This window comes from Rhinopithecus roxellana, chromosome 8 (assembly GCF_007565055.1).
Source record: "Rhinopithecus roxellana isolate Shanxi Qingling chromosome 8, ASM756505v1, whole genome shotgun sequence".
Taxonomy (NCBI): Eukaryota; Metazoa; Chordata; class Mammalia; order Primates; family Cercopithecidae; genus Rhinopithecus; species Rhinopithecus roxellana.
This window is the reverse complement of record NC_044556.1, coordinates 12,809,146-12,820,212: the sequence shown is the minus strand read 5'-3', so window position 1 is coordinate 12,820,212 and position 11,067 is coordinate 12,809,146. Positions and strand designations below refer to the sequence as shown.

The 11,067-nt window shown below is 56.6% G+C and overlaps 1 protein-coding gene across 23 annotated transcripts in view; it reads right to left on the bottom strand.

Moving 5' to 3' along the window:
• The window catches only part of CELF5 (CUGBP Elav-like family member 5), a 77,756-nt gene extending 72,295 nt beyond the window's left edge, over positions 1 to 5,461 (bottom strand). For 21 of the 23 annotated variants that reach the window (XM_030936005.1, XM_030936016.1, XM_030935999.1 and 18 more), the window contains exon 1: positions 5,133 to 5,277. In XM_030936005.1, coding sequence (XP_030791865.1) covers positions 5,133 to 5,277 — 145 coding nt within the window. Of the gene's footprint in view, positions 1 to 5,132 lie in introns of all 23 variants that reach the window. The other 2 variants (XM_030935998.1, XM_030936014.1) reach the window with 1 other exon arrangement.
• Between the last annotated feature and the right edge of the window lie 5,606 nt (positions 5,462 to 11,067).

Here is an 11,067-nt window from a genome sequence, read left to right as displayed (position 1 = left end):
TGCCAATGTCTAGCTCTGGCCTCAGACCTCTCTTGCTCAGTACGAGGTAAGGCCACAAAGGGTTTTCAAGAAGTGTTGTGTGAATGAATGAATGAATGACTGTGGTCCTACCAGGTGTTTCCAATGGCCAAGGGCTCACTTGCCAATTTGAGGGGTGAAAGAGAGAGACACACCCCACTTCAGAGATAACCTCCTGGGTCCAGCCCCAAGCTAAGTCCCCTCAGAAGAGCCCCCGCAGGTGAGCCCCATAGAAGAAGGGGACTCTGGGACTCCCAAGACCCTTTGCTCCTTTCGTACCAGGGCAAAACTTCCATCCCCCCTGCACCTGAGCTCCTTAGTAGTTAGTGCCCCTCTGGGCCCTTGCACATTGTCAGGGACACCTTTCCCCATCAATGCATCCTCCTCATGCTTCGGGTCTCATCATAGTCACATAATAAGCCCGTTCCCACTGACCAAGCACATACTCTGTGCCCAGCCCCATGCCAAGGGCCTCTTCTGTTCTCTGCTCTCCCTGCTACTTCTGCTGTCATCTCCCTCATTTCCTCTGAAACGGGAAGACCCACTGCAGCTTGGAGGGATGAAGACACCTGCCCAAGGCCACAAGGTGCAGAGAAACCAGACTCATCTCAACTCCAAGCTCTCAACGACTCTCCTACACTAACTGCCTCCTCCAGGCAGCCCTCCTGGCCTCCACTTCTGTGGGGGCAGGACCCTCCTCTGGGTTGTCACTGCTGGTGTGTGTTTTGCCATGACATTCCTGAGTTCCGTGCCTTGTAAGCCCAGTTCCTCAGCTGTCTCTCTCCAATAAACTGGAATCTGGCGGGAGGGGAACTCTGGGTGGGGAGTAGGGATGGCAAATTTTACCTGTTTTGCCCGACCCAGTAGCCCAGGGTCTAGAACAGGGCCTGGTACACAGCAAGCACTCAATAAATATTGGTCATACAGGTAGACGGATTAACATCTAGACCACTCTATGAATCCTACAAGGAATTCTGTTCACACCAAATGCCCAGCTCTGCATAAATACTGGAAAACAGTAGGCGTTCAATAAATGTTGAAGGAGTGGGGGGGGGGGGCGGCGGGGGGAGGGAGGTGCAGAAACGATGTCACAGTCACAGGTGTGAGGCTCCGGGGCCTCATGAAAGTCTGTTAAATAAATGAGAAAATGGGCAGCAGGGGAAAACGAGGCACAGAGAGGGGCGCGCCCAGCTTGAAGCCACACAGCACCCTGGCAGGGGTTCCTTTCCAGGCACGTGCGCGCGCACACACACCGGCCAACCCTGCCAGCCGCCCCCAGCCCCCTGCCACTGTCCCCGCCACCACCAGGAGCCAACTGCTCCGGCAGTCCCCCCGCCAGGCCGCCCAGCCCGCCTTCTCCCTGGGGCTGGTGCGTCACACGCGGAATCTCACGCCTCAGAGCTCAGCCTGCTACAGCCTCCTCCTCCCCCCGGCCCGAGCCGAGCCGGCAGCTGGTGCTCCCATGGAAACCATGGGCCCCCACCCGGGCCCCTGCCGGCCCCCCCCACCTGCACCGTCCCCCAGCACAACCTCCGCTTTAAGACAAATATTGTCATTAACATGCAAATGTATATGCGATTACCATAAACGGGGGCCCAGTGGCAGCGGCGGACCAGCACCACAGTGGGCACCTTCCCCTGGCAAGGTGGGCACCCAGGCAGCCACCATCCGTAGACAGGGGAAGCCGCAGCTCCAGAGGTGCCTGACTTGGAGGGAGGGTCCCTGGGGCAGAGAACTGCAGGGGGGCCAGTGGGAGGCCCAATCCCAGCCTCCAGTTCCTGGCCTGAGCCCCTGGCCTGGGGTGGGGGTCCTTCCCGGGGGAGGCCCCCTCTCTCTGGATGAGAAGTTCCGGCAGGAGAAGGCTTGTGGTCTTCCTGTGGGCCTCCATCTCTCTGCAGCCCCCTCCCTGTCTGTGTCTCTCCATCTCTGTCTCTCTGTGGGTCTCTCCATCTCTCTTTCCCTGCATATTTCTCTCTCTCTCTCCTCTCTCCCTATTAAAAACAAACCCAGCGACCCGGGGCCTGCCCTCTTTCGGAGGACCACCTTGATGCATCCCTCTCCCCCTACCCCTGCCCTGCTCCTGGGCTCCTGGATGAGGCCTCCTGCCTTTCTCTGGGTCTCAGCACGACCTCTAGGAATCTGACTGCCCCCAGGCCACCTTCGGCCAGGCCAGCTGTGGCTGTCAGGTGTCACAGGCCCCTCTGTCCCCAGCACTATCTTGAGGGACCTCACTCTCAGCTTCGGGGAACCTGTCACCCCTAATGTCACACAGATATAGGCACAGCTGCTCCCCCTGGCCTGGAAGGAAGGCAGGGGGGTAATGGGGACCTAGCTCTGGTAGGTGTGGGACCCAGGATATGTCTCTCCAGCCCTCAGTTTCCCAGAAATGCGCTGTCGCTTGGAGCCCACCTCCATGGCGATGCCTTCTGTGGGAAAATCAAGCCCCTGCGGCCTGGACGCCAAGGAAGGGCTGGAGGTGGTGCCAGCTGCACCCCTCCAGGTTTGTGTCAGGAGCTGGGTGCCCCTCCAGGGCGTTCTCATCCCACCTCACTCTGCTCCTTACAGATCTCCTATACCCAGTCTCATGGGTCCCGCCGGCATCCGGGGAAAGGGATTTCTCTCCAGGCGTGAGGTCCACACCCCACGGCCCTGCTGTTCTGAACAGGCACATGATCCCACGCCAGGGCTCCCAGAAACAGCCCTAATAAGATCAATGTTGGTGGCAGGTGTCTGAACTCACTCCTCTCCCCAAGAATCCTGAATTTCCATTCAACATTCCACCTCCCTTTGGCCAAGGCCCAGAGACGGGCAGTCACTAGCCAGAAGTCACACAGCTGAGCCCCAAACGCAAGCCTGGATCACAGATGCTGATTCTGAAGACACCCCCCACCACCTCCTCCTTTCCCCCCATCCCTTTGTGCCAAGCACCCACAAGCAAAGACCAGGTGAAGTCCAGCCAGGCCCCACACAGGTGGGGATTGACTGCCCTGATGGTACTGGGGGGCTGGACCCATTCTCAACACGAGGTGAAGCCCCTGTATCTCACACACAGACAGACCTGGGACCCCTAAAATGTGGAGGGTGACTGTCGGCTGTCGTGGACATGGCTTTTCAATTCTCACCCTCCAAGGAAAGCCCGCAGATGGGAAATACCCCCAAGGTACCCCCAGGGCACCTCAACACTCTCCAACCTGTAAAAAAATAACTGGGGATGTGTCATGGTCCTGCTCTGTTGACAGCAGGGAAACTGAGGCTCAGGACCAGGTGAAAACCCAGCCCCAGCCCCTCCCTCACCCCTCACTTCTCCTGTGCCCAGGTTTCCCAGAGATTTAAATATAAGAAGAAAAAAAAAAAGATGAAGAAGAGTCAACCAGGACTCTCCAGTCCCTGCACCCCCAACTGTCTCTCCGACCTACAGCTCAACCAGAGGCCTTTCAATGCAGCTGTTTGGGGGGCCACGTGGACTCTCCCATTCCCATGGGAATCCTTCTAGAAATGGGTGCTCTGGGTGTACCAGGGGTTGGGGGCATGTGGGAAAAGCCCACCTATCACCTCTGGATTCCAGAGATTGACTTACGGGGACCGCATGGGAGCCCCTCTGCCCTCCTAGGCCACAGGGAGGAGTTAGATTTTTCAGGCCCAGTGTGTGTGTGTGTGTGTGTGTGTGTGTGTGTGTGTGCGTGTGATGGTTGGTTTTGAAAAGAGATGGGGAATGGGGAGGGGTTCTTTCCTCTCCCTCAAAATAACCAGCTGGAGGGTCTAGCTGAAGTGACAGGCCTGGGCTCCATCTCACCAGACCCTCCCTAGGGCCTTCTTGAACCCACCATTCATTCATTCATTCATTCATTCATTCATTCATTCACTCAATAAACATGCCTTCACGCTTACCGGGCACGCAGCGCTGGGGAAAAAGTGGGTCTAAAATAGGTCACCGCCCGGTCCTTCCCCAAGGCCTCTCCAGGATCTTCCTGGAGGGTGGGGTGGGGGAGGCCGGGGGTGTCCAGCACAGAGCCTCTGAAGTGCCACCCCCAGTCCCCAACACCTGACGGGAAGGCTGTCAAAGCCACCCCAATTCAGACGCTGGGCCCATGATGGGAACCAAGGGCTGGGAACACAATTGCTGGACACCCCCACCCGGGATGCCATCGGAGGGAGAATCCGGTGGGAGGGAGGCAGACAGGCCTGAGGCCGCCCACGCCTCCCTCCTCCTCCCTGTCCACCCCAGAATTTGGGCTCTGCCCAGATGGACACGTCCAAGCTCATTGTCTTGGACCTGAGACCCCAACACATTGCTAAGAGGCTTGGCCAATTTCAACTTGAGCCCAAGGTGGAGGCGGGGGAGGGGGAGGGCAGAGAAATGGAGGAGAGAATGCTGATCCACGCGGAGGTGGTGGGGCCAGGGGGTGGGCAGAGACGGGAGCCTCTCCGCCACCCAAGGCAGGCGAGGCGGGCGCGTCCCCCCCGAGCCGGGCGCCCCCAACCCGTCTTCCTTTGTAGTTACCGATTAGCCTGGGGTCCTGGGCATCCGTGTCCCCCGCGGCCGGACCTGCCCCGCCGGCCTGGCTTTGTGAAAATAACCAAAGCAATGGAGTCCGCAGGTGCAAACTTCCCCGACGGGGCCTGGGGAAGCTGAATGAATGGGGGGGGGGGGGGCAGGGAGGGGTGCCGGCGTTCCCGAGGCTCCCCTGGCAAATGGGCAGGAAAGAGTGGGGTGAGGGAGGGAGGAAGGGGTGGGGGTCTGGGGGATGGAAGGGTGAGGGAGGGAGGGAGGGAGAGAGAGGGTGCTGTGGGGGGAAGGATGAGAGGTCGAGGGAGATGGGAGAGAAGAGAAAAGGAGAGAGAGAGGAGAGAGAGAGGGAGAGAGAGAGGAGATGCCGGAAGGTGGGGAGGGAGAGGGGGCGGAGGAGGGGAGGGGGCCCGCTCGGATCTGTCAGCTGCACCCCCAGAGCGGGGAGGAGGGGTGGGTGGGAGGGAGGGGGTAAGAACCGATGCTCCGGCAGAGGCAGGCAGAGGAGGGAGGTGAGCAGAGGAGGGATGGGGATGGGGGAGAGAAGATGCCGGAAGGTGGGGTGGGAGGCGGAGGGAGGGGGAGGGGGAGGGGGCCGGACGCCCACCTTTGTGCATCCCCGTGTAGGGGTCTTTGAGCACCGTGAGCTCGTAGATGCGGCCGAACTGCTCGAAGAGCGGCTTGAGGTCCTTCTCGTCCAGGTGCCGCGGGATTTGGCCCACGAAGAGCTTGATGGCGTCCAGGTCCTTCATGCCGTCGGGCTGCCCCCCGGGGGGCTCGGGCCCGCTGCTGCCCACGGGCGAGGGCCGCGGCTGCAGGAGCTGCTGCTGCTGCCGGCGCGCCTCGCTCTCCGTCAGGCGGGCCATGGCGGGCGCGGGACCGAGCCGGCGGCGGCGGCGGGCGGCGGGCGGACTCGCAGCTGGAGCGGCGGCCGCGCCTCCCGCCTCCCTCCCGGGCCCCCGCGCCCTCCTCCCGCCCGCGCCCGCCCCGGCATCGGGACCACAAAGGCGGCTCCGCAGCGGCCCCTGGCGGCCGCGCCGCGCGGGGCAGCCGGCGCCTCCCCGCATCACCGGGCCGCGCGGGGAAACTGAGGCCGGCAGGCCCCGGGCCCCGCCTACAGGTGGGCGAGGGCGGAGCTGCGGGCGGGACGGGCCTTGGCCGGCTTCCCAGGGGGCCCCGCCGGCTCCCGCAGGAAGAATGTCAGAAGTTGCTGGAGGTTTTGTAGGGGACTTGCCCGTAGAGAGCACCCGTGATCCTTAAAGTAGGTAACTCATCAATAATATTAATAACACTAATAATATGGCTGGGCGCGGTGGCTCACGCCTGTCATCCCAGCACTTTGGGAGACAGAGGTGGGTGGATCACTTGAGGTCAGGAGTTCGAGACCAGCCTGACTAACATGGTGAAACCCCCGTCTCTAATAAAGAATACAAAAATTAGCTGGGCTCAGTGGCAGGCGCCTGTAATCCCAGCCACTCGGGAGTCGGAGGCAGGATAATCACTTGAACCCAGGAGGCGGAGGTTACAGTGAGCCAAGATTGTGCCATTGCACTCCAGCCTGGGCAACAAGAATGAAACTCCATATCGGAAAAAAAAAAACAACAACAACTAATAATAATAACATTAATAATAATGAATCAAGAAGAAGATGGAAAGTGCTCCCACTAATCATGACAGCACAGGAGAAATGCTAAAAGTATTTCCAATTCTATAGGGTGCTCACACATAGAAAGTGTCCTTGGCCCTTGAAGTATGTAACTCATCAATAATGCCATCAACAAGAAGGGATGCTGGCTCTCACTGCTAATGACAGGATAGGAGAAATACTGAAGTATCTCCCAGCTCTAAAGTGCCCGTGATCCTTTATGTATGAAACTCATCAATAGTATTAATAATAATAATAAGTGCTGGCTGTGGTAGCTCACACCTGTAATCCCAGCACTTTGGGAAGCAGAGTCAGGAGGACCACTTGAGCCCAGGAGTTGGAGACCATCCTGGGCAACATGGTGAGACACCATTGCTACAAAAAATAAGAAAACAGGGCCAGGCACGATGACTCACACCTGTAATCCCAGCACTTTGGGAGGCTGAGGCGGGGGGATCACCTGAGGTCAGGAGTTCAAGATCAGCCTAGCCTAATCAACATGGAGAAAACCCCATCTCTACTAAAAACACAAAATTAGCCGGGCGTGGTGGCGGGTGCCTGTAATCCCAGCTACTCAGGAGGCTGAGGCAGGAGAATTGCTTGAACCTGAGAGATGGAGATTGCAGTGAGCCGAGATTGCGCCACTGCACTCCAGCCTGGGCAACAAGAGTGAAACTCTGTCTGGAAAACAAACAAAAACAACAACAACAACAAAATTAGCCGGGGTGGTTGGTGTGCACCTTTGGTCCCAGCTACTCGGAGGCTGAGGTGGAAGCATTGGTTGAGCCCTGGGAGATTAAGACTGCAGTGAGCCAGGATCACACCACTGCCACTGGTCTGGGCGACAGAGTGAAATCTTGTCTCAAAAAAAAAAAAAAAAAAAAAACTTCCCAAAGACGTCCTAAAATCAAAGCCCGGCCGGGCGCGGTGGCTCAAGCCTGTAATCCCAGCACTTTGGGAGGCCGAGACGGGCGGATCATGAGGTCAGGAGATCGAGACCATCCTGGCTAACACGGTGAAACCCCGTCTCTACTAAAAACTACAAAAAACTAGCCGGGCGAGGTGGCGGGCGCCTGTAGTCCCAGCTACTCGGGAGGCTGAGGCGGGAGAATGGCGTGAACCTGGGAGGCGGAGCTTGCAGTGAGCTGAGATCCGGCCACTGCACTCCAGCCTGGGTGACAGAGCAAGACTCCGTCTCAAAAAAAAAAAAAAAAAAAAAAAAAAAAAAAAAAATCAAAGCCCAAGTCCTCCTTGAGGCCCACAAGGCTCTGCGTGTCCTGTTCTGTCTCGTCCCCACCTTCCCCTGCTCCCTCTCTCCCCCTCCTCACTGCTGCAGCTACACAGGCCTCCTCGCTGTTCCTCTAACTTGTCAGGTGCGGTCCTGCCTCAGGGCCTTTGCACGGGCTGTGCCCGCTGCCCTGGATGCCCTCTCCCCAGACGACGTGTGGCTCATTCCTTAATTCCCCATCTACCTTATCTAAAACCACTCACTAACCATTACCTCCTTTCTCAGCCTTCTTTTTCCCTCCATGGAGTTACACCCATTTAAAATTTTATTTTCATTTTCATTTTTTTTTTTTTCAGGATGGAGTCTCTCTCTGTCACCCAGGCTGAAGTGCAATGGTGTGATCTTGGCTCACTGCAACCTCCACCTACCAGGTTCAAGTGATTCTCCTGCCTCAGCCACCTGAGTAGCTCCCCAGCTAGTGTAACATTTTATTAACGTATTTATTTATTTATTTATTTATGAGACAGAGTCTCACTCTGTCACCCAGGCTGGAGTGCAGTGGCGTGATCTCGGCTCACTGTAACCTCCGCCTCACGGATTCAAGTAATTCTCCTGTCTCAGTCTCCGGTGTAGCTGGGATTACAGGCGTGCGCCACAACACCTGGCGAATTTTTGTTTTTTGAGTAGAGATAGGGTTTCACCATGTTGGCCAGGCTGGTCTCAAACTCCTGATCTCAAGTGATGTGCCCGCCTCAGCTTCCCAAAGTGCTGGGATTACAGGCATGATGAGCCACCGCACCAAGCCTAAAATTTAATTTTTAATCTTTATTTTATTTATTTTTTGAGACAGGCTCTTCTTGCTCTGTTGCCCAGGCTGGAGTGCAATGGTGCAATCTTGGCTCACTGCAGCCTCCACCTCCTGGGTTCAAGTGATTCTCATGTCTCAGCCTCCTGAGTAGCTGGGATGACAGGCACCCACCCGCCACCATGCCTGGCTAATTTACAATTTTATTTATTTATTATTTATTTATTTATTTTTAAGGCAGGTTATCGCTCTGTCACCCAGGCTGGAGTGCAGTGGCATGATCCTAGCTCGCTGCAGCCTTGACCTCTTCGGCTCAAGTGATCCTCCTGCCTTAGCCTCCCAAGTAGCTGGGACCAGAGATGTGGCATGCCATCAGGCCTGGCTAATTTTTAAATTTTTTGTAGAGATGGAGTCTTGCTATGTTGTCCAGGCTAGACTCAAACTTCTGAGCTCAAGCGATCCTCCCACCTCAGCCTCTCAAAGTGCTGGGATGACAAGCATGGGCCACCACGCCCAGCTTTAGAGGACATTTTGTGGTCCTTCCAGCCAATGGAACACGACTCAGCCATGAAAAAAAACATAAGGCTTTGACCCAGGCCATAGTGCAGGTGCACCTTGAGGACATCATGCTTGGTGAGAGACGTCAGACACGGAAGACCACACAGTGTGTGACGCCATTTGTATGAAATGTCCACCCGCGTTAGACGAGGAACTGAGGCCCAGAGAGCTCCAGTGGCTGGTGCAAGACCACACGGTAAGAGAGCTGGGATGTGAACCCGGGAAGCCAGACTCTGGAGCACACACACCTCCCACCATCCCATACCATCTCCCCACGCACCAGGCAGCTGAGCCTCAGTTTCCTTGCCAAGCAGGACTGAAGAGAAAGGAGAGGGGCTGGGCACGGTGGCTCATGCCTGTAATCCCAGCCCTTGGGGAGGCCGAGGCAGGCAGATCATCTGAGGTCAGGAGTTCGAGACCAGCCTGGCCAACATGGCAAAACCCTGTCTCTACTAAAAATACAAAATTAGCTGGGCGTGGTGGCGCGTGCCTGTAATCCCAGCTACTTGGGAGGCTGAGGCAGGAGAATCACCTGAACCCGGGAAACGGAGGTTGCAGTGAGCCGAGATCGCGCCACTACATGCCAGCCTGGACCACCAAGTGAGACGCCATCTCAAAAAAAAGAAAAAGAAGATATGGTGAAGGCCCTGGTCTGGTGTGGATTCATGAGCTAAAATGCAGGCTTAGCAGAGAGTCTGGGAGCTCCTTAGCACTCAGAGAATGGCTATTTATTATTGCTATTACTGGCAGCCTGCTGGCCGCCCCCAGATGAAACAGAACATCAGGACTCGGTGAAGAGTAGAGCTGGGCAAGGGGTCAGGGGTCCTCCCACAACATCCTGCCACTCGGCCCAGCACAGACGCAGGTGCTTAGACTCAGCTGAGACTTGGCCGGGCACAGCGTGGCACTGGGGCTGGTGGAGTCGGCCAGGAGACACAGGCTTCGTCTCCATGGAGACTCAAACAGGATGCTCAGAGCCCCATGAGCCTCCAGCGTTCTGGGAGAGTCTTTAATAAGAATTTTTAAAAATCACGCCTGGCAGGGCACAGTGGCTCATGCCTGTAATCCCAGCACTTTGGGAAGCCAAGGGAGGTGGATCACTTGAGATCAGGAGTTCGAGACCAGCCTGGCCAACATGGTGGAACCCCGTCTCTACTAAAAATAAAAAATCTGGCCAGGCGCGGTGGCTCACACCTGTAATCCCAGCACTTTGGGAGGCTGAGGCAGGCAGATCACGAGGGCAAGAGATTGAGACCATCTTGGCCAACATAGTAAAACCCCATCTCTACTGAAAATACAAAAAGTTGGGCATGGTGGTGTGTGCCTGTAGACCCAGCTACTCGGGGGGCTGAGGCAGGAGAATCGCTTGAACCCGGGAGGCGGAGGTTGCAGTGAGCCGAGATCGCGCCACTGCACTCCAGCCTGGGCAACAGAGCAAGACTCCATCTCAAAAAAAAAGATCATGGCTGTAATCCCAGCACTTTGGGAGGCCGAGCTGGGAGGATTGCTTGAGCCCAGGAGTTCCAGACTAGCCTGAGCTGTAACATAGCAAGACTCCATCTCCACAAAAAATACAAAAATGAGCCGGGTGTGGTGGCATAAACCTGTGGTTCCAGCTACTTGGGAGGCTGAGGTGGGAGGATCGCTTGAGCCCAGGGAGGTCCAGGCTACAGTAAGCCAAAACCGTACCACTGCACTCCAGCCTGGGCAACAAGAGCAAAACTCTGTCTCAAAAATAAAAGAAAATCAAAAGAAAAACTCACAAATGCCTAGGAGCCAAAGAGGCACTTTTTTCAGCCTCTTCCTCCTCTTTCTTCCACCCAAAACAAGAGCCTAGTTGAATTCGGGTCTGACTTCTGGGCGCTTAAATCCAGCATTCTGCCTCCTGAATTTCCTCCCTCGCAGGGCTGAGGGGGTGGGTGAGTGCGGAGAACAGCGAGGCCGTGAGCCTGGGTACATTTGGATACCACAGGCCGGCTCCCTGACTTGTTAGTGGATGCAGTCTGGTGAGCACTGGTCACTGCAGGATGCCCGTGCCACGGCTGTTACTGAGGAAGTAAAGAGCATGGGAGTGGCAGGGCGCGGTGGCTCACACCTGTAATCCCAGCACTTTGGGAGGCCCAGGCGCGCAGATCACCTGAGGTCAGGAGTTTGAGATGAGCCTGGCCAACATGGTGAAACCCTGTCTCCACCAAAAATACAAAAACTAGCTGGGCGTGGTGGTGGGTGCCTGTAATCCCAGCTACTCGGGAAGCTGAGGCAGGAGAATCGCTTGAACCTGGGAGGTGGAGGTTGCAGGGCTGCAG